Here is a 23,344-nt window from a genome sequence, read left to right as displayed (position 1 = left end):
ACAAAATTAGGACAAGTGCATAAATTAACATAAATTATGCATTACTTGCTCACGTACAAAGCATGATAAAATAAATCTAGCGACACTAGTGTAAGATTGCAAGAAAATAAACATTTTAAAAAGGTCTGAGAGGTAAATTCTTAACACAGGGACTGTTGATATCTAGAACTCCCTGCCAGAGGAGGTGGTAGAATTAATCACTATATTTAAAAGATACTTACACAAGTAATAAAGAGGCAAGCAGGAGAAAGTAAATGGGCTGGTTGGGTGATGTTACGACAACCACCTTACACTCCATGTCAACACGACCAAGGAATTGACTGTGGGCTTCAGGAAGGGGAAGGCAGGAGAATGATCTTCACTGAGGGGGGTCAGGAATAGAAAGGGTGAGCAGCTTCCAATTCCTCAGCATCAGCATCTCCAGATCTAGCCTGGGCCCAGCATATCGATGTAATCATGAAGAAGGCATGGGAGTTTAAAGAGAATTGGTATGTCAGTAAAGATTCAGGCATAATGCTGCAGATGTACTATGGAGAGTATTCTGATGATTGAATGGTCCGGAGATTCCAATGCAAAGAATTGCAAGAGGCTGCAGAGGATGGTATATTCAGCCAGTTCCACCATGGCCGTAAGCCCTACAACCATCTAAGACATCTTCTAAAGGCAGTGCCTCGCCTCCCAGGACATGCATCTTCTCATTAATACCAGTAGGGATGAGGTACAGGAGCCTGAAGACCCACCACTGTAGCATCTTCCCTCCACTGTCAGATTCCTGAATGGTCCATGAATTCGTGAGCACTATCCTGTTATTCCTTTCTCTTTGCACTATTTACTTTAGTCGCTTATAGTAGTTTTGCACCTTGCTGAAAAACAACAACTTTCATGTCCTGTGAGAGTGATAATAAACCAGTTTGATATTCTGAGGAGTCATCTTTGTGGATAATGTCTATGGTCTAAATCAGAGAGTTCGATCCCTATTCTAACGATTGGGAGAAAAAAAAACCAGGCTGGAACTGCTGGGCAGTGATGAGGGTCTTTTAGATGAAATGTTGGGCTGGAGCTCCTCCTTCTGTCTGGTGGATGTTTACCTGTTTGTTTGTTTATTATTGTCTTGCACTGTATTACTGGCACAAAACAATGGACTTCATGGCATATGTCAGTGATAAATTAAGCAAGATTCTGATTCTGATTTTAAGGAGGGAAGGCATAAAGGACATGGTCCTAATATGGGCACATGGGATCAGTGTAGATGGCCTAGAGGGTTAGAATGAATATGGTGGGCTGAAGAGCCTGTTTCTGTGCTGTTTGGCTGTATGACTCTATGACATCACTTCTACTTGTTTTCTCTTTTGCTTTATGCCTGTGACCGTGACCTTTCCGGTAACCTGAATACTTCTCACAGTCCACTCTACCCTGATCACTCAATCATCTGACATACCTCTATCAAATTGCTCCTCAGTCTTCCCTCGAGAAAACAGTGGCAATTCCTCTAATCTCTCCTTGTAACTAGTCCATTCCAGGAACATCCTCTGAATCTGTGCTAATACTTTCACGTTTACTGTAATGGGGTGAGCAGAGTTGAACACAGTCCTCCGTATGAAACCAGACCCATGTTTAACAGAGGCTCAGCAAGAGCTCACTGTTTTTATTCTCTGTGCCTCTGTAGATTAGGTCCAGAGCTGTCGATGTTTCATTAACCACATTTTAAAATTACCCTGATGGTTTCAATGTAATGTGCACACACATTCCCATCTCCTTTGCTCCTGCACCTTCTACAATATCCAAAGTTCAAAATAAATTTATTATCAAAGTAGACCTTGAGATTCATTTTCTTACAATAAAGTGTGCAAATACAAAAAGAAAAAAAAATAAGTTAGCAATAATTATCAAGAAGGTGAGATGAAGAGTACTTGAAAGTGAGTTGTGGGAACAGTGCAGTGTTGGGGTGAGGGGGGTTACCCCCTTGGATGAAGAGCCTAATGGCTGAGGGGTAATAACTGTTCCTGACAGATGGGGCTTGGCAGCCATGGTTAGCAGCTCATCTAGGAGAAGGAAAACTCTGATTTCAAACTCATGGGGAAGACTTTGAGAGTAAACCCCAAGGGGAAAACTCCAGCACTGGAATCCCTAAGGCAGAGTCCCAAATTGAGATCAACGCTGACTGGCAGCTCCTGCGACTCTGCTGGCACCAAACTGTTTCGGTCTCTGCTGTTCCTTTGTGTTCACCAGTTCTGCGGAGAGGGGGAGCTTGTTACGTGGGCAACAGCTTGCTCTCCATATTATACCGCCCAGGCAGCTAGGATGCAATACCCATGGTCAGCTCTGGTCAACAGAAGCCTCGTGCTCAGAACCTGGTGCTGTAGGTTGTGAGGATGGCACAGCGAGAAGAGAGCGTGGCCTGTATGGTGGGGGTCCTTCATTCTGGATGCTGCTTTCCTGTGACCGTGCTCCTTGTAGATATTCTCAATGGCTTTACCCACGATGGACTGGGTATCCACAGCTATTTGTTGGCTTTTTTGTTCAAGGGCAATGGTGTTTCCATACCAGACCATGATGCAACTAGTCAATATGCTCTTCGCCACACATTATAGAAGTTTCTAAGTTTTATATATCCTTTATATTGCCTCTCCTCATTCTTCCTGTTAAATGTGTAACTTCACACTTCCCTGTGTGTAATTTTGAGCTGTACATCAGTACATTCCACCAGTCCACTTACATCCAGCACCCATCTATTACTATCCATAACAAAAGCAAATCTGCAGGTGCTGGAAATCCACACAGGATGCTGGAGGAACTCAGCAGGTCAGGCAGCATCCATGGAAAAGAGTAAACGTTTCTGGATTGAGAACCTTCATCAGGACTGGAACAAAGAGATGAGAACTCAGAACAAGAAGGTAGGGGGAGGGAAGGAAGAAGCACATAGGTGAAACCGGGAGAAGGGGAGGGGTGAATTGGGAAGTCGATTGGTGAAAGATAAAGGGCAGTAGAAGGGTGACTCTGACAGGAGCGGACAGAAGACAATGGAGGAACAGGAAGGGGGAGGAGTGCCAAACAGAGGTGTTAGGCAGGTAAGGAGATAAGGTGACAGAGGGAAAAGTGGATGGGGAATGATGAAAGGTGGGCGGCAGTTACTGGAAGATTGAGAAGTCAATGTTAATGCTATCAGGTTGGAGACTACCCAGACAGTGTTGGATCTCCAACCTGAGTATGGCTTCATTGTGGCAGACAGAGGAGGCCATGGACTGGCATGTTGGAATGGAGATGTGATGTAGAATAGAGGAGGGATGTTGGAATGGAGATGTGATGTAGAATAGAGGAGGGATGTTGGAATGGAGATGTGATGTAGAATAGAGGAGGGATGTTGGAATGGAGATGTGATGTAGAATAGAGGAGGCATGTTGGAATGGAGATGTGATGTAGAATAGAGGAGGGATGTTGGAATGGAGATGTGATGTAGAATAGAGGAGGCATGTTGGAATGGAGATGTGATGTAGAATAGAGGAGGGATGTTGGAATGGAGATGTGATGTAGAATAGAGGAGGCATGTTGGAATGGAAATGAGACGTGGAATAGAGGAGGGATGTTGGAATGGAGATGTGATGTAGAATAGAGGAGGGATGTTGGAATGGAAATGAGACGTGGAATAGAGGAGGGATGTTGGAATGGAGATGTGATGTAGAATAGAGGAGGCATGTTGGAATGGAAATGAGACGTGGAATAGAGGAGGGATGTTGGAATGGAGATGTGATGTAGAATAGAGGAGGGATGTTGGAATGGAAATGAGACGTGGAATAGAGGAGGGATGTTGGAATGGAGATGTGATGTAGAATAGAGGAGGCATGTTGGAATGGAAATGAGACGTGGAATAGAGGAGGGATGTTGGAATGGAGATGTGATGTAGAATAGAGGAGTCATGTTGGAATGGAGATGTGATGTAGAATTGAGGAGGCATGTTGGAATGGAGATGTGATGTAGAATTGAGGAGGGATGTTGGAATGGAGATGTGATGTAGAATAGAGTCCACTGGGAGATCCTGTTTTTTCTGGTAGATGAAGCGAAGGTCCTCAGCAAAGCAGTCTCCCAATCCGCATCAGGTCTTGGCGGTATACACCAGGAGCACTGGACACAGTTGCTGAGCCTAACAAACTCAACAGTGAAGGGTCATTTCACCTGGAAGGATTTTTTGGGGCCCTGAATGGTAGTGAGGGAGGAGATGTAGCGCAGGTGTCGCAGTTGTTCCATTTGCAAAGATAAGACCAGGAGGAGTGGGGAGGGATGAATGGACAAGTGAGTCATGGAAAGCAGCATGTGAGGAGTGGAGGGAAAGATGTGCTTTATAGTGGGACCCCCTTGGCAGAAGTTATGGAGAATTACGTGCTGGGTGCGAAGGCTGGTGGGGTGGTGGGTGAGGATGATAGGAACCCTATCCCTGGTGGGGTGGCAGGTGGACGGGGTGAGGGCAGACATGCTTGAAATGGAAGAGATGTGGTTGAGGCTGCATTGATGGTGAAGGAAGGGAATCCCCTTTCTTGGAAGAAGGAGGATATCTCATTAGTTCTGGAATGAAAAGCTTCATCCTGACAGCAGATACAGTGAAGATGGAGAAACTGAGAGAAGGGGATGGCATTTTTACAAGTGACAGGGTGGGAAGTTGTATGGTCCAAGTAGCTGTAAAAGATCAGTTGATTTACAAATGTCAGTAGATAAGCTGTCTCCAGAGATGGAGACATTGAGATTGAGAAAGAGGAGGGAGGTGTCGGAAATGGACCTGGTAAATTTGAGGGCAGGGTGGAAGTTGGAGGCAAAGTTGAAGAAGTCAGAGAGCTCAGCATGTGTGCAGGAAGCAGCACCAATGTAGTCATCAGTGTAGCGAAGGAGTTGGGGACTGTAGGTTTGCAACATAGACTGTTCCACAGAACCAATAAAAAGGCAGGCATAACGGGGATCCATGTGAGTACCCATTGTTACACCCTTGGTTCGAAGGAAGTGTCACTATCACTATTGATGCTGCTTCGGGTGACTACTACTCCTCAACCAGATTATTATTTCTAAAATCTTTTCCACCAGCAGGTCTTTTAGGAATCGAAAGGTTGAACATGGTGTGACTAGTGTCCTGAGCTGCACATATTTCAATGCAGGAAGTATTGTAGGAAAGGCGGATGAGCTCAGCATGGAATTATGATATTGCAGCCATTTGTGAGACTTGGATGGGGGAGAGGCAGGACTGGCAGCTTAGTATTGCATTGTTTTAGACACGACAGAGCAGGAGGGATTAAAAAAGGAGGGTGGCATTACAAATCAGGGAAAATGACACGGCAATGCTCAATCAGGACAGACTGGAGAACTCGACTAGTGAGGTGTTATGGGTGGAACTGAGACATAAAAAGGTATGACCATGTTAATGGGGCTATATAACAGACCACTCAACTGTCCTAGGGATCTAAAGGAACAAATTTATAAAGAGATCCCAGACTGTTGCAAGAAACACAAGGTTGTTTTAGTGGGTAATTTTAACCTTCCACATATTGACTGGGACTCACATACTGTAAAAAGACTAGACAGAATAGAGTTTGTCTAATGTATTTAGGAAAGTTTCCTTCATCAGTACGTAGAAATCCCAGTGAGAGAGCGAGCGATACAGGATCTGCTATCAGGGAGTGAGACAGGGCAGGTGACAGAATTTTGTGAAAGGGAACATTTTGCATCCAGTGACTACAATGGCATTAAATTAAGTATGCAAGGAAATAGGTCTGGTCCATGGATTGAAGTTCTAAATTGGAGAAAGGCCAATTCTGATGGTATCAGGAATAATCTGACAAGTGTGGACTGGGTCAGGCAAAGGTGAACTTGGGAAGTGGGAGCCTTCCAAAACAAAAGTTTGAGAGTACAAAGCTTGTATGTCCCTGTCAGAATAAAGGGTAAAGATAACAAGTGTAGGGAACCTTGGCTTTCAAAAAATATTGAGGCCCTGGTTAAGAGAAAAAAGGAGATGCATAGCAGGTATTGGTAAGTAGGAACAAATGCGGTGTTTATGGAGTACAGGGAATGCAAGAGAACACTTAAGAAATAAATCAGGAAGGCTAAAAGAAGGCATAAATTTGCTCCAGCAGAAAAGGTGAAGGAGAATCCTAACAGATTCTACAGGTATGTTGAGAGCAAAAGGATTTCAAGGGGCAAAATTGGTCCCCTGGAAGACCAGAATAGTAATCCGTGTATGGAGCCAAAAGAGATGGGTGAGATTTTAAATGAATTTGTTACATCTATATTTCCTTGGGAAATGGACACAGAGTCTATAGAAGTGAGGCAAAATACCATCAACTTCATGGACCATGTACAGATTACAGAGGAGGATATGTTTGCTACCCTGAGGCAAATCAGGGTGGGTAAATCCCCAAGGCCTGACAAGTTCTTCCCTTGGACGCTATTGAAGGCAAGTGCAGATATTGCCAGGGCCCCAGCAGAGGTATTTAAATCATCCTTAGTGACAGGAGAGGTGTCAGAGGATTGGAGGATAGCAAATATTGTTCCATTGTTTAAAAGGCTCTAAACAGAAACCAGGAACTTATAAACTGGTGAATTTGACGTCAGTTGTGGGAAAGTTGTTGGAAGTATTCTAAGGGGTCAGATATAAAAGTATTTGGATAGACGTGAACTGATTAAGGATAATCAGCATGGGTTCATGCATGGCAGGTCATGTACAACCAGTCTTATACAGTTTTTCGAGGAAGTTACCAGGAAAGTGGATGTTGTCTACATGGACTTTAGTAAGGCATTTGACAAGGACCCACGTGAGAGGCTGGTCAAGAATGTTCAGTCTCTTACCATTCAGGATAAGGTAGTAAATTAGATTAGACTGGCTTCGCTAGAAAAGCCAGAGGGTGGTAGTAGGGAGTTGCCTCTCTGACTGGCAGCCTGTGACTAGTGGTGTGCCACAGGGATGGATCAGTGCTGGACCCTTTGTTGTTTGTCATCTGTATCAATGATCTGGGTGATACTGTGATTAACTGGAAAAATGGACTGAAAAATGGCAAATGGAATTTAATGCAGACAAGTGTGAAGTGTTGTACTCCAGTAGGACCAACCAGGATAGGCCTTACACAGTGAACAGTATGGAATTGAGGTGTGGTAGAACAAAGGGATCTGGGTATACAGGTCCATAATTTGTTGAAAGTGGCGTCACAGATAGATTGGGTCATAAAGAAAGCTTTAGACACATTGGTCCTCATAAGTTGTATAAGACATTGGTGAGGCCTAATTTGGAGTATTGTGTGCAGTTTTGCTCACCTACCTACAGGAAAGATGTAAACGAGGTTGAAAAAGTGCAGAGAAATTTTACAAGGGTGTTGCTGGGTCTGGAATACCTGGGTTATAAGGAAAGATTGAATAGATTAGGACTAAGTTCCTTAGAATGAAAGATTTGATAGAGGTATACAAAATTATGAGAGGTCTAGATAGTGTATATTCAAACAGGCTTTTTCCACTGAGGTTGGGTGGGACTGCAACTAGAGGTCAGGGGTTAAGGGTGAAATGTGAGAAGTTTAAGGGGAACAGGGGAAACTTCTTCACTCAGAGGGAAAGCTTGGAATGAGCACAAGTGGTCCATGCGAGCCTGATTTCAGTATTGAAGATAATCTTGGATAGGTAGATGGATGATAGGGATATGGAGGGCTATGGTCCTGGTGCAGGTCATTGGGAGTTGGTAGATTAAATAGTTTTGGCATGGACTTGATGGGCCAAAATGTGTTTCTGTGTTGTACTGCTCTAAGAGTCTGTGACTATATTATTGCTATTACGGAGGAAGTGACAGTAGGTGAAGGTGGACAATAAGGTGTAAAGGCCAATTTGGGTAGATTGTGAGGTCGAGAGTCCATCTATTGTACTAAAGGACAATTCAATGGTCTCAGAACAGTGTGATAGTAAATGTTCTTGAGCTGGATGATGCATGTTCTGAAGGTTTTGTATCTTCTGCCTGACGGGTGGGGGAGAAGAGAAAATGTCCGGATTGAGTGGGATCTTTGATATGTTGCCTATTTTCCCAAGAAAGCAGAAAATGTAGACAGGAGTTCACGGAGAGGAGACTGCTTTTTGAGATGGACTTAGATGTGTCTACAATTCTCTGCAATTTCTTGCTATTTTGGGCAGAGCAGCTGCCAGATAGGATGCTTTCTATGGTGTATCTATAAAAATTGGTGAGAGTCATTGGGGATCATAGAAAAATTCCTTAGCCTTTCGAGGAAGTAGAGGTACTGGAATGTTTTTTGGTCCATAGCATCTATGTGGCTGCACCAGTTTCAGTTACAAGAGGAAAGAATTCACAAAAGTCAAATCAAGTCACTTTTTATTGTCATTTCGACAATAACTGCTGGTACAGTTCACAGTAAAAATGAGACAATGTTTTTCAGGACCGTGGTGCTACATGAAACAGTACAAAAACTAGACTGAACTACGTAAAAAAAGACAGAGAAAAAAAAACAACTACACTAGACTACAGACCTACACTGGACTGCATAAAGTGCACATAACAGTGCAGGCATTACAATAAATAATAAACAAGACAATAGGGCAAGATGTCAGTCCAGGCTCTGGGTATTGAGGAGTCTGATAGCTTGGGGGAAGAAACCGTTACAAAGTCTGGTCGTGAGAGCCCAAATGCTTTGGTGCCTTTTCCCAGACGGCAGGAGGGAGAAGAGTTTGTATGAGGGGTGCGTGGAGTCCTTCATAATGCTGTTTGCTTTGCGGATGCAGTGTGTATTGTAAGTGTCCGTGATGGCAGGAAGAGAGACCCCGATGATCTTCTCACTATCCGCTGCAGGGTCTTGCGTTCCGAGATGGTGCAATTTCCAAACCAGGCAGCTGCTCAGGATGCTCTCAGTACAACCCCTGTAGAATGTGATGAGGATGGGGGAGGGGGGGGGAGATGGACTTTCCTCAGCCTTCACAGAAAGTAGAGATGCTGCTGGGCTTTCTTTGCTATGGAGCTGGTGTTGAGGAACCAGGTGAGATTCTCTGCCAGGTGAACACCAAGAAATTTGGTGCTCTTAACGATCTCTACCGAGGAGTCGTCGATGTTCAACGGGGAGTGGTCACTCCATGCCCTCCTGAAGTTAACAACCATCTCTTATGGTTGTTCACATTCAGAGACAGGTTGTTGGCTCTGCACCAGTCTGTTAGCCGCTGCATCTGCTCTCTGTAAACTGACTCGTCGTTCTTGCTGATGAGACCCACCACGGTCGTGTCATCGGCGAACTTGATGATGTGGTTCGAGCTGTGTGTTGTAGCACAGTCGTGGGTCAGCAGAGTGAACAGCAGTGGACTGAGCACACAGCCCTGGGGGGCCCCCGTCCGTGCTCAGTGTGATGGTGTTGGAGATGCTGCTCCCGATCCGGACTGACTGAGGTCTCCCAGTCAGGAAGTCTAGGATCCAGTTGCAGAGGGAAGTGTTCAGGCCCAGTAGGCTCAGCTTTCCAATCAGCTTCTGAGGGATGATTGTGTTGAATGCTGAACTGAGGTCTATGAACAGCATCTGAACGTATGTGTCTTTTTTGTCCAGGTGGGTTAGGGCCAAGTGGAGGGTGATGGCAATGGTGTCGTCTGTTGAGCGGTTGGGACGGTACGCAAACTGCAGGGGGTCCAGTGAGGGGGGCAGCAGGGTCTTGATATGCCTCATGATGAGCCTCTCGAAACACTTCAAGATGATGGATGTGAGTGCGACAGGACAGCGGTCATTTAGGCAGGACACTGAAGACTTCTTCAGCACGGGGACGATGGTGGCCAATGAAAGTGCCAACTTCCTCCAGCAGTGACCTGTTAACACAGTGCAAACCAGAGACTGTAGCTAGTAGCTTCCTGGCACTGAGGCTGACACCACAAGGGTAGTGGAAGTGACAAAAGGAAGAATCAAAGAGCCTCGGGTTCTGCTCTGGCTGGGATGTGGATTCACTCCATTGTGTAAAGTAGTGAGGGAGGTGTTGGGAGAGGCAGCTTGGCAGTGTTTAACCCAGAGGCTGATGGGGTCAGGGCTGGGGGGAGCACATCAGTGGCTGGCTGAAACCCATCAAGGCCGTTTTAACAACAAACAATCTGCTGGGGTAATTCAGCAGGTTGTACAGCATCTGTGGGAGGAAAGGAATTTAGAATCCTCTGTCGGGGCTCAAAACATTAACAGTTCCTGTCCTCAAACAAATCTGAACTGGAATTCCCTTGACAAGGGGGAATGAAGCAAGAGAGGGCAGGCAAAAGGGAGCAGGCTGGTGTGGGTGAGAGGTAGGGAGCAGACAGGGAGAATGGCAGAGGGAGTGAGAGATTAGAAGGGAACATGCAGGGCCAGACCTCCTCCCCGCCCTCTTTAATTCAGCCTGAGTCTGAAAGGAGTTCAGTTTCCGTGTGTCGCCAGCGAGGAGGCGCGACATGAGGCTTGCTGTTGAAGAGGCTATGTACTGGCAGGGAGAGACTTGCACATTCCGCTCTCCTGTTCAGAAGATCGCTAGCCAGCGGTGGAAGCTGAAAGTGAGAACAACAAGCACTACCCACTACACTACTGCACTAGATGCATCTTGACACCTACCATTAGATTTAAAGTAAATATGCAAGGAGATAGGTCTGGTCTGCAGGTTGAGATTCTAACTTGGAGAAAGGCCAATTTTGATGGTATCTGGAATAATCTGGCAGGTGTAGATTGGGACATGGTGTTTTCTGGCAAAGAAGAACTTGGAAAGTGGGAAACCTTCAAGAACGAAAGTTTGAGAGTACAAAGCTTGTATGTCCCTGTCAGAATAAAGACACCAAGTGTAGGGAACCTTGGCTTTCAAAAAATATAGAGGCCCTGGTTAAGAGAAAAAAGGAAGTGCATAGCAGTTATAGGTAAGTAGAAACAAATGAGGTGCTAATGGAGTACAGGGAATGCAAGAGAACACTTAAGAAATAAATCAGGAAGGCTAAAAGAAGGCATGAAGTTCTCTAGCACACAAGTCGAAGGAGAATCATAAGGGATTCTATTGGTATGTTAACAGCAAAAAGTTTGCAAGGGACAAATTTGGTCCTCTGGAAGACCAGAACAGTAGTCCATGTGTGGAGCCGAAACAGATGGGAGAGATCTCAAATGCATTATTTGCATCAGTATTTACTCAGGAGGTGGACACAGTCTGTAGAAGTGAGGCAAGGCAGCATCAACTTCATGGACCCTGTACAGATGACAGAGGAGGTCCATGTGAGCCTGACTTAAGAGGAGTTTGGATAGCAGGGGTATGGAGGGCTGGTCAATGGGAGTAGGCAGATTAAATAGTTTTGACATAGACATGAAGGGCCTGTTTCTGTGTTTTACTTCTCTGTGACTCTGTGGCTGTGTTGTTACTATTACGGAGAAAGTGACAGTACGTGAAGGTGGACAATAAGGGGGAAAGGCCAATTTGGGTAGATTGTGAGGTTGAGTCCATTTTATTGTACTGAGGCGCTGTTCAATTGTCTCATAACAGTGTGATAGCAAATATTCTTGAGCTAGATGATGCATGTTCTCAATATTTTGTATCATAAAACATTGTCCCTGCCCTCTAACAAATCTGAACTGGCATTCCCTTGTCAAGGAGAATGACGCAAGAGAGGTAGGCAGAAGGGAGCAGTCTGGTCTGGGTGAGAGGTGGGCAGGGAGAATGGGCAGAGGGAGTGAGAGAATAGAGGGAACATGTCAGTAGAGGGAATGGGGGCAGGAGAGGAGGAGGGTAGAGAGAATATGGGTAGAGAGAGATGGGAGATGAAAGGACTGGAGGCCCGAGAGGTGGGGTAGGAAGGAACTACTGGGACCCAGGAGAATATTGTGAGTCTGAGTCTGGGTAGGGGTCTGGCCTTCCTCGGGGCAAAGCATGCACTGAGCCGGGGCAACCTGGCCTGACAGTGGGGATAACCATGTCCCCTTGCATTGAGGCCATTAGTTGATCCTCCTCTGAAATAACCCAGCACTATGCATTCTCACCGTCTCCACAGAAATCATGCGGTCAAACGGATTTTGCTTGGCAAACACAGAAACAGTCGTCTTTGACCAAGGGATTCCTAATGGCAAGGAACAGCAGCCGGCTGCAGACCCCGTGGAGGAGATGTGAGTACTTTCTTGCTCCACTGTAGGTTCTATCAGGCTAGTTGTGGGAGGCTGGAGAGACAGTGGTCTGTAATCAAGTACAGACACGCACTCAGTGTGGATGCCACCACGGGCTGCAGGGGTTGATTACAGAGCTCAGCCCCACACCACATGCTGATGTCCCTGTCTGTACAGAGCTACAGAAAGCAGAAACAGACCCTTTGGTCAATCTACAGTAATCCCATTTGCCTGCATTAGTTCTGCATCTCTCCATGTATTGCCTTAGTTGTCATATCCACAATGAAATACCTTGCTCCTGTGAAGATCACAGAGCAGTGTACATGGTCACAATAAGAACAACAGTAAGTGCAAACCCCCGAATGGCACAAAGGTTGCATTGTAGTGCAGAAACTAATGTTAGAGATACTGAGAGAAGTTGAATTCAGAGTCCAAGAATGTGCCACCACCAGTGGGAAGGGGATGCGAATGAGGAGGTTGATATCAGCAAGGAAGAAGCTGTTTCTGAGTCTGAATTCCAGGCTTTCAAGCCCAGGAGAGAGAAGAGAGGAACAGAAATAGCCAGGGTGGTGGGCATCTTCATAGTTGAATTACTCTTCCTATTTAAAATAGCCGACAGTTTAAATGACTAGCAAGGTGAGTCATGCAATGTTAATTTCATTTATGCATTTATTGAGATACATTGTAGAATACGCTCTTCAGCTCTTCGAGACACGCTACCCAGCAACCCCCCAGTTTAATCATAGTACAATTTACACTCTTTGGACTGTTTGAGGAAACAGGAGCACCTGGAGGAAACCTACATGGTCATGGAGAGAACGTACAAACTCCTTACAGGCAGCAGCTGGAATTGAACCCGGGTCACTGGAACTGTAAGGCGTAGTGCGAACCATTACACTACTGCTTCCTGAGCAGAAATGCCAAATAAGTTTAAGGTGAAGGCAGTAAAATTTAAGGAAGATATCTGAGGTTTTGTTTAAAGAGGTTCTGTTAGGTGCTTGGAACATGCTAGCAGGAGTAGTGCTGGTGGCAGGCATGATAATAAAGTTACTAGATGTTTAAGCATGTGAGTACACAGGGAATGGATCATATTCCAAGAGAAAGATTTAGTTTCATCTTCGTGGTCAACACATACATGATGGGCCAAAGGGTCTGTCCTGTGCTGTACTGCTCGATGTTAGGTGGGCTGAACTGGCATCAGAGAGTAGTTAGGGGCAGTGGGGATTGATCTGTATTGTGCATTATTCAACAGAATTTGAAGAAGGAGGGGCTGTGTATGTCCTGCCTTTAACTTGGTGGATTATCTGTTGAAGTCACACTGGAATAATTGGAGGCTCCCTTCCTCAAAGTTCCAGAGACCAAACTGCAGTGTGGCTTGTACAGAGCTGGCGTGTTCTTCCCGTGACTGTGGCTTTCCTCATGTTCCAGAGGGTTGGCAGGTTAAATTACACCTAACTGTCGGTGAGGTAATGGGCAGGGGAGAGAGAGGAGCTTACGGAGGGAGTGGGCCTGAGGGGATGGAGGGGAGAGTGAGGAGGTTACGGAGGGAGTGGGAAAGAGAGGATGGAGGGGAGAGAGAGGTTATGGAGGGAGTGGGACTGAGGGGATGGAGGGGAGAGAGAGGTTACGGAGGGAGTGGGACTGATGGGAGAAAGAGGAGGTTATGGAGGGAGTGGGTCTGAGGGGATGGAGGGGAGAGAGAGGAGGTTACGGAGGGAGTGGGCCTGAGGGGATGGAGGGGAGAGAGAGGAGGTTTCGAAGGGAGTGAGGCCTGAGGGGATGGAGGGGAGAGTGAGGAGGTTACGGAGGGAGTGGGCCTGAGGGGATGGAGGGGAGAGTGAGGAGGTTACGGAGGGAGTGGGTCTGAGGGGATGGAGGAGAGAGAGAGGAGGTTACAGAGGGAGTGGGCCTGAGCGGATGGAGGGGAGAGAGAGGAGGTTACGGAGGGAGTGGGATAGAGGGGAGAGAGAGGAGGTTACGGAGGGAGTGGGCCTGAGGGGATGGAGGGGACAGAGAGGAGGTTACGGAGGGAATGGGCCTGAGGGGATGGAGGGGAGAGGGAGGAGGTTACAGAGGGAGTGAGCCTGAGGGGATGGAGGGGAGAGTGAGGAGTTTACGGAGGGAGTGGGACTGAGGGGATGGGGAGAGAAAGGAGGTTATAGAGGGAGTGGTCCTGAGGGGATGCAGGGGAGTGACAGGAGGTTACGGAGGGAGTGGTCCTGAGGGGATGGAGGGGAGAGGGAGGAGGTTATAGAGGGAGTGAGCCTGGGGGGATGGAGGGGAGAGTGAGGAGTTTACGGAGGGAGTGGGACTGAGGGGATGGGGAGAAAAAGGAGGTTATAGAGGGAGTGGTCCTGAGGGGATGGAGGGGGGAAAGAGGAGGTTACGGAGGGAGTGGGACTGAGGGGATGGAGGGGGGAGAGAGGAGGTTACGGAGGGAGTGGGACAAAGGGGAGAAAGAGGAGGTTATGGACGGGATGCAGGGGAGTGAGAGGAGGTTACGGAGGGAGTGGTCCTGAGGGGATGGAGGGGAGAGAGAGGAGGTTACAGAGGGAGTGGGCCTGAGTGGATGGAGGGGAATTTGAGGAGGTTACGGAGTGGGACTGAGGGGATGGAGGGGAGAGTGAGGAGGTTACAGAGGGAGTGGGCCTGAGGGGATGGAGGGGGGAGAGAGGAGGTTACGGAGGGAGTGGGACAAAGGGGAGAAAGAGGAGGTTATGGAGGGAGTGGGATGGAGAGGAGAGAGAGGAGGTTATGGAGTGGGACTGAGGGGAGGAAGAGGAGGTTATAGAGGGAGTGGGCCTGAGGGGATGGAGGGGAGAGAAAGGTTACGAAGGGAGTGGGCCTGATAGAATGGAGAGGACAGAGAGGAGGTTACCGAGGGAGTAAGCCTGAGGGGATGGAGGGGAGAGAGAGGAGGTTACGGATGGAGTGGGCCTGAGCAGATGGAGGGGAGAGAGAGGAGGTTATGGAGGGAGTGCGACTGAGGAGAGAGAGAGCTTACAGAGGGAGTGGTACTGAGGGGATGGAGGGGAGAGAGAGGAGCTTACGGAGGGAGTGGGACTGAGGAGATGGAGGGGAGAGAGAGGAGGTTACGGAGGGAGTGGGCCTGAGGTGATGGAGGAGAGAGAGAGGAGGTTTTAGAGGGAGAGGGCCTGAGGGAATGGAGGGGAGAGAGAGGAGGTTACGGATGGAGTGGGCCTGAGGGGATGGAGGGGAAAGTGAGGAGGTTACGGTGGGAGAGGGACTGAGGGGATGGTGGGGAGAGAGAGGTTATGGAGGGAGTGGGCCTGAGGGGAGAGAGAGGAGGTTACGGAGGGAGTGGGATGGAGGGGAGAGGGAGGAGGTTATGGAGGTAGTGGGACTGAGGGGATGGAGGGGAGAGAGAGGAGGTTGCGGAGGGAGTGGGATAGTGGGGAGAGAGAGGAGGTTACGGAGGGAGTGGGCCTGAGCAGATGGAGGGGAGAGAGAGGAGGTTATGGAGGGAGTGCGACTGAGGGGAGGAAGAGGAGGTTACTGAGTGTGTGGGCCTGAGGGGATGGAGGGAAGAAAGAGGAGGTTACGGAGGGAGTGGGATGGAGAGGAGAGAGTGGAGGTTACGGAGGGAGTGGGCCTGAGGGGATGGAGGGGAGAGAGAAGAGCTTACAGAGGGAGTAGGACTGAGGGAATGGAGGGGTGAGAGAGGAGGTTACAGAGGGAGTGGACCTGAGGGGATGCAGGGGAGTGATAGGAGGTTACGGAGGGAGTGGTCCTGAGGGGATGGAGGGGATAGAGAGGAGGTTATGGAGGGAGTAGGATGGAGAGGAGAGAGAGGAAGTTATGGAGGGAGTGGGCCTGAGGGGATGGAGGGGAGAGAGGTTATGGAGTAGGTCTGAGGGGAGGAAGAGGTTATGGAGGGAGTGGGCCTGAGGTTATGGAGGGGAGAGAGAGAGAGAGAGAGAGAGAGGAGGTTACGGTGTGGGACTGAAGGAAGGAAGACGTGGTTATGGAGGGAGTGGGCCTGAGGTTATGGAGGGGAGAGAAAGGAGGTTACAAAGGGAATGGGATGGAGGGGAGAGAGAGGACGTTACGGAGGGAGTGGGCCTGAGGGGATGGAGAGGAGAGAGAGGAGGTTACAGAGTGGGACTGAGGGGAGGAAGAGGAGGTTATGGAGGGAGTGGGATGGAGAGGAGAGAGAGGAGGTTATGGAGGGAGTGGGCCTGAGGGGATGGAGGGGAGAGAGGAGGTTATGGAGTAGGACTGGGGAGGAAGAGGTTATGGAGGGAGTGGGCCTGAGGATATGGAGGGGAGAGAGAGAGAGAGGAGGTTACGGAGGGTGTGGGACTGAAGGAAGGAAGAGGTTGTTATGGAGGGAGTGGGTCTGAGGATGGAGGGGAGAGAAAGGAGGTTACGGAGGGAATGGGATTGAGGAGGGAGGGAGAGAGAGGAGGTTACAGAGGGAATGGGATTGAGGAGATGGAGGGAGAGAGAGGAGGTTACAAAGTGAGTGGGACATGGGGTGGAGGGGAGAGAGGTTACGAAGGGAGTGGGACTGAGGGGATGGAGGGGAGAGAGAGGAGGTTATGGAGGGAATGGGATTGAGGAGATGGAGGGAGAAAGAGGAGGTTACGAAGTGAGTGGGACATGGGGTGGAGGGGAGAGAGGAGGTTATGGAGGGAGTGGGATTGAGGGGATGGAGGGGAGAGTGAGGAGGTTACAGAGGGAGTGGGACTGAGGGGATGCAGGGGAGAGAGAGGAGGTTACGGAGGGATTGGGCCTGAGTGGATGGAGGGAAGAGAGAGGAGGTTACGGAGGGATTGGGCCTGAGGGGATGGAGGGAAGGTTATGGAGGTAGTGGGACTGAGGGGAGAAAGAGGAGATTACGGAGGGAGTGGGCCTGAGGGGATGGAGGGGAGAGAGAGGACGTTACAGAGGGTGGGCCTGAGGGGATGGAGGGGAGAGAGAGGAGGTAAAAGAGGGAGGAGGTTATGGAGGGAGTGGGACTGAGGGGATGGAGGGGAGAGAGAGGAGGTTATGGAGGGAATGGGATTGAGGAGATGGAGGGAGAAAGAGGAGGTTACGAAGTGAGTGGGACATGGGGTGGAGGGGAGAGAGGAGGTTATGGAGGGAGTGGGATTGAGGGGATGGAGGGGAGAGTGAGGAGGTTACAGAGGGAGTGGGACTGAGGGGATGCAGGGGAGAGAGAGGAGGTTACGGAGGGATTGGGCCTGAGTGGATGGAGGGAAGAGAGAGGAGGTTACGGAGGGATTGGGCCTGAGGGGATGGAGGGAAGGTTATGGAGGTAGTGGGACTGAGGGGAGAAAGAGGAGATTACGGAGGGAGTGGGCCTGAGGGGATGGAGGGGAGAGAGAGGACGTTACAGAGGGTGGGCCTGAGGGGATGGAGGGGAGAGAGAGGAGGTAAAAGAGGGAGGAGGTTATGGAGGGAGTGGGACTGAGGGGATGGTGGGGAGAGAGAGGAGGTTACGGAGGGATTGGGATGGAGGGTAGAGAGTGGAGGTTACGAAGGGAGTGGGACTGAGGGTATGGAGGGGAGAGAGAGGAGGTTACAGAGGGAGTAGGACTGAGGGGATGGAGGGGAGAGTGAGGAGGTTATGAAGGGAGTGGGACAGGGGATGGAGGGGAGAGAGAGGAGGTTCTGAAGGGAGTGGGACAGCGGATGGAGGGGAGAGTGAGGAGGTTAGGAAGGGAGTGGGACTGAGGGGATGGAGGGGAGAGAGAGGAGGTTACGAAGGGAGTCGGACTGAGGGGTTGGAGGGGAGAGAGAGGAGTTTACAGAGGGAGTGGGACTGAGGGGATGGAGGGGAGAGAGAGGAGGTTACAAAGGGAGTGGGACTGAGGGGATGGAGGGGAGAGAGAGGAGGTTATGAAGGGAGTGGGACTGAGGGGATGGAGGGGAGAGAGAGGAGGTTATGAAGGGAGTCGGACTGAGGGGATGGAGGGGAAAGAGAGGAGGTTATGAAGGGAGCGGGACTGAGGGGATGGAGGGGAGAGAGAGGAGGTTATGAAGGGAGTGGGACTGAGGGGATGGAGGGGAGAGAGAGGAGGTTATGAAGGGAGTGGGACTGAGGGGATGGAGGGGAGAGAGAGGAGGTTATGAAGGGAGTGGGACTGAGGGGATGGAGGGGAGAGAGAGGAGGTTACGAAGGGAGTGGGACTGAGGGGATGGAGGGGAGAGAGAGGAGGTTATGAAGGGAGTGGGACTGAGGGGATGGAGGGGAGAGAGAGGAGGTTATGAAGGGAGTGGGACTGAGGGTTTTGCTCATAGAACTGAGATAGATCAAGTGGCTTGTTTCTATTTGGGAAAAAGGGTTAGTCTGGGGTGTGTGAACTGTAAGGAGGGCAAAGGAACACAGAATAATACAGCACAGAAATGGTCTCTTCAGCTCATGAAGTTGCACTAAAGCAATTAAACTAGTAATCCCTTTTCCAGTCACAAGTTCCATCCCCATTCTTTACACATTCATTCACCTAACCAAGAAGCCCATCTGATGCCTCCACTACCCACCCACAGCCCCGGCAGCACATTCCAGACACCTACTGCTACTGTGTAAAATAAAACTTCACCCTTACATTAAATGTGTGCCCTCTAATATTAGATACTCTGATCCAAAATGGAATTCTTTTTTCTGATGAAGGCTCTTGGCTCGAAAAGCCAACTGTTCATTTCCCTCCATAGGTATTTCCTGAGCTGCAGAGTTCCTCCAACGTTTCTCTGATTGTGTCCTTTCCTTGAAAGTAGAGTGTAAATAGCTTTTCTTGTGAATGTGCTTATGTGATGCTTTGTGCCTGTTCTGTTCTGTGAGAAAGCTTTTCATTGTACCTGTGCATGGAACAATAGTTCCAGTCAAATCTATTGCCATTCAACCATACAACAAAACGAAACATCATTCCTCTGGGGTCAGGGTGCAAAACTCAGTACATATAGTCACAGAAAATATTAGCACAAGCGTCTGAGTGGCATGGCCTGAATATTGACAGGTTGGCGTAATGTGTGAGGTGCATGTTTATCTAGACAGTGTAATGATACTGGAACTAAAACGAGCAGTTATATGAATATGTGAACCAGCAGCAATAAAAGGTGAAAAGTGACCGGTGCAGGATGAGAGTGTGTCTGTGAGTTGTGAAGTATGGGGGTGGGGGTTGCGGGGAGGTGATAGGGCGTTCACACTGGGTGTTCGTGTGTGCCTGATGACAGCAGGGTGTTAAGAAATCCAACAGCCTGTGGGAGAAGCTGTTACCCAGCCTTACAGTTCTGGTTCATATGTTGCGATACCTTCAGCCTGACAGCGGGATGAATGGGAGGGGTCTTTGACAAGGCTGACGGCACTGCGTGTGCAGCACTTCTGAGGCATTTGTCCTGAATGGGGGTGGGGGAGAGAGATCCCATGATGTTTTTAGCAGGTGTCACTGTCAATTGCAGGGCCTTGCGATCTGATGCTTAGCAATCCCCATAGCTGACAGTGATGCAGCTGGTCACTGCTCTTGACCTTGACCCTAGGAAAAGATGATGACTGTCTACTCTGTCAATGCCTTTAGTAATCTTCTAAACTTCTATTACATTCCCCTCAATCTCCAACACTCCAGACAAAACAACCCAGTTGTCCAACCTCTCCCTCTCCCACATCCAGCCAGTATCCTGGTAATCCTCTTCTACACTCTCTCCAAAACCACCTGTAATGAGCCACTCGGAATCAGGTGTGGCCTAAGTGGAGCCTTATTGGACCTAATGTTTCTCCGAAGCTCTGGTGCAATGAGTTCCACCACTAACAGCAGCCATTCAAAGAGTCAGACACAGGACTGCCATTGCTAGAAGCTGGAACAAAGGGAAACTGCTGGAGAAGTCAGCAGCTGTGGATGGCCATCATTTGGAGATGAGACCCTTCATCAGAACTGACAGTGTAGAGCATTGGTGCTCAACTTTGTTCTTTAAATTTTTGATTGCAAATTGGTTAACAATAATTGAAGATCACATCTTCAGAACATCGAACAGGAACAGGCCATTCAGCCCACAGTGTTGTGCTAGACCAGCAAAAAAGCAAATCGAATACATCCAAACATTAATCCCTCCTACCTACATACACAATGTCCACATCCCTCCATCTTCCTCACATCCATGTGTCTATCCAAATGTCTCTTAAAAGCCTCTAATGTATTTGCCTCTACCCCCATTCCAGGCAGCGCATTCCGAGCATTCACCATTCTGAGAAAAGCAGCTTACCCCTCACATCCCCTTTGAACCAACCCCCTCTCCCCTTCATTGCATGCCCTCTGGTATTAGAAATTTCGACCCTGGGAAACTGATACTCTCTGTCCACTCTATTTATGCCTCTCGTAATCTTGTAAACCTCTTTCAGATCTCCCCTCAGCCTACAGAGAAAACAACCAAAGTTTATCCAGTCTCTCATGACAGCACATGCCCTCTAAAACAGGCAGCATCTTGGTAAGAAGCCTTTTCTGCACCCTCCCAAAAGCCTCAACATCCTTCCTATAACTGCATGCAATACTCCAGATGTGGTCTAACCAGAGCTTTATACAGTTGTAACATGACCTCCTGACTTTTGAACTCAGTGCCCCAACTAATAAAAACAAGCATCCCATTAGCCTTCTTTACCACCCTATCGACCTGTGTAGCCATTTTCAAGGAGCTATGAACTTGAGATCCCAAGATCTCTATGCTCAGCAACACTATTAAGGATCTTATCCTTAACGGCGTACTGTCTCTTTGCATTTGCCCTACCAAGGTAAAACACCTCACATTTATCTCTGTTAAACTCCATCTGCCATTTCTTTGCCCATATCTGTAACTGATCTGTAGTGCGCTGTATTCTTTGCCAGTCTTATAGACAATAGACAATAGGTGCAGAAGTAGACCATTCGGCCCCTCGAGTCTGCACCGCCATTCTGAGATCGTGGCTGATCATTCACTATCAATACCCAGTCCCTGCCTTGTCCCCATATCCTTTGATTCCCCTATCCATCAGATATCTATCCAGCTCCTTCTTGAAAGCATCCAGAGAATTGGCCTCCACCATCTTCCGAGGCAGTGCATTCCACACCTCCACAACTCTCTGGGAGAAGAAGCTCTTCCTCAACTCTGTTTTAAATAACTGACTTATTCTCAATCCATGCCCTCTGGTACTGGACTCTCCCAACATCTGGAACATATTTCCTGCCTCAATCCTATCAAATCCTTTAATTATCTTAAACGTTTCAATCAGATCCCCTCTCAATCTCCTCAATTCCAGCGTGTACAAGCCCAATCTCTCCAATCTCTCTGCGTAAGACAGCCCTGCCATCCCAGGAATCAACCTAGTGAATCTACGCTGCACTTCCTCAATTGCCAGAATGTCCTTCCTTAAACCTGGAGACCAAAACTGTACACAATATTCCAGGTGTGGTCTCACCAGGGCCCTGTACAAATGCAAAAGAACATCCTTGCTCTTGTATTCAATTCCCCTTGTAACAAAGGCCAACATTCCATTTGCCCTCTTCACTGCCTGTTGCACTTGCTCATTCACCTTCATTGACTGGTGAACTAGGACTCCTAGGTCTCTTTGCATTTCTCCCTTACCTAACTCTACACCGTTCAGACAATACTCTGCCCTCTTGTTCCAGCTTCCAAAGTGGATAACTTCACATTTATTCACATTGAATGACATCTGCCAAGTATCTGCCCACTCACTCAGCCTATCCAAGTCTCCCTGTATTCTCCTAACGTCCTCTTCACATGTCACACTGCCACCCAGTTTAGTATCGTCAGCAAACTTGCTGATATAGTTTTCAATGCCCTCATCTAAATCATTGACATAAATCGTAAAGAGCTGTGGTCCCAATACAGAGCCCTGTGGTACCCCACTAGTCACCTCCAGCCAGTCTGAGAAACACCCATTCTCTGCTACCCTTTGCTTTCTATCTGCCAACCAGTTTTCTATCCATGTTGAAACCCTGCCCCCAATGCCATGAGCTCTGATTTTACTCACCAATCTCCTATGTGGCACCTTATCGAATGCCTTCTGAAATTCTAGGTACACAACATCTACTGGCTTACCCTTGTCTAACATCCTTGTTACACCCTCAAAAAACTCCAACAGATTAGTCAAGCATTTGCCCTTGGTAAATCCATGCTGGCTCGGCCTAATCCTATTTCTGCCATCTAGATGTGCCACTATTTCGTCCTTAATAATGGACTCAAGCATCTTCCCCACGACTGACGTTAGGCTAACAGGGCGATAGTTCTCTGTTTTCTCCTTCCCTCCCTTCTTGAAAAGTGGGACAACATTAGCCACTCTCCAATCTTCAGGAACTGATCCTGAATCTAAGGAACATTGGAAAATGATTACCAATGCATCCGCAATTTCCTGAGCCACCTCTTTTAGCACCCTCGGATGCAGACCATCTGGACCCGGGGATTTATTAGCCTTCAGTCCTACCAGTCTACTCATCACAGTTTCTTTCCTAATGTCAATCTGTCTCAATTCCTCTGATATCTTATGACCCTGGCCCATCCATACATCTGGGAGATTGCTTGTGTCCTCCCTGGTGAAGACAGATCTAAAGTATGCATTAAATTCTGTTGCCATTTCCCTGTTTCCCATAACAATTTCTCCCAATTCATTCTTCAAGGGGCCAACATTGTTATTAACTATCTTCTTTCTCTTCACATAGCTAAAAAAGCTTTTGCTATCCCCTTTTATATTCCTGGCTAGACTGAGCTCATACCTGATTTTTTCTCTCCGTATTGCTTTTTTAGTTAAGATCTGCTGTTCCTTAAAACTTTCCCAATCATCTGTATTCCCACTCATCTTAGCCCTGTCATACTTCTTTTTCTTTAATGCTATACAATCTCTGACTTCCTTTGTCAACCACTGTGGCCCCTTCCCCCTCTTTGAATCCTTCCTTCTCATTGGAATGAACTGCATTTGCATCTTTTGTATTATGCCCAAGAATATCTGCCACTGCTGATCCACTGTCTTTCCTGCCAGGGCATCCGCCCATTTAACTTTGGCCAGCTCTTCCCTCATGGCTCCGTAGTCTCCTATTTAATTGCAATACTGACACCTCTGATCTGCCCCTATCCCTCTCAAATTGTAGATAAAAACTTATCATGTTATGATCACTACTTCCTAATGGCTCCTTTACTTCAAGATCACTTATCAATTCCTGTTCATTACACATCACCAAGTCCAAAATAGCCTCGTTCCTGGTTGGCTCAAGCACAAGCTGTTCCAAAAATACATCCCTTAGACACTCCACAAAC

The 23,344-nt window shown here is 48.1% G+C and overlaps 1 protein-coding gene across 2 annotated transcripts in view; it reads left to right on the top strand.

Moving 5' to 3' along the window:
• Positions 1–23,344, top strand: part of pxdc1b (PX domain containing 1b) — a 52,737-nt gene that overhangs the window by 20,592 nt on the left and 8,801 nt on the right. Inside the window, exon 4 of one of the 2 annotated variants that reach the window (XM_059945660.1) lies at positions 11,977–12,088. The exons of the other annotated variant lie outside the window; for it this stretch is intronic. Coding sequence (XP_059801643.1) covers positions 11,977–12,088 — 112 coding nt within the window. The remainder of the gene's footprint in view (positions 1–11,976; positions 12,089–23,344) is intronic. 2 annotated transcript variants of the gene reach the window in all.

This window comes from Hypanus sabinus, chromosome 20 (genome assembly GCF_030144855.1).
Source record: "Hypanus sabinus isolate sHypSab1 chromosome 20, sHypSab1.hap1, whole genome shotgun sequence".
NCBI lineage: Eukaryota > Metazoa > Chordata > Chondrichthyes > Myliobatiformes > Dasyatidae > Hypanus > Hypanus sabinus.
The sequence above is the reverse complement of the archived record's forward strand: the minus strand, read 5'-3'. Positions and strand labels throughout refer to the sequence as shown.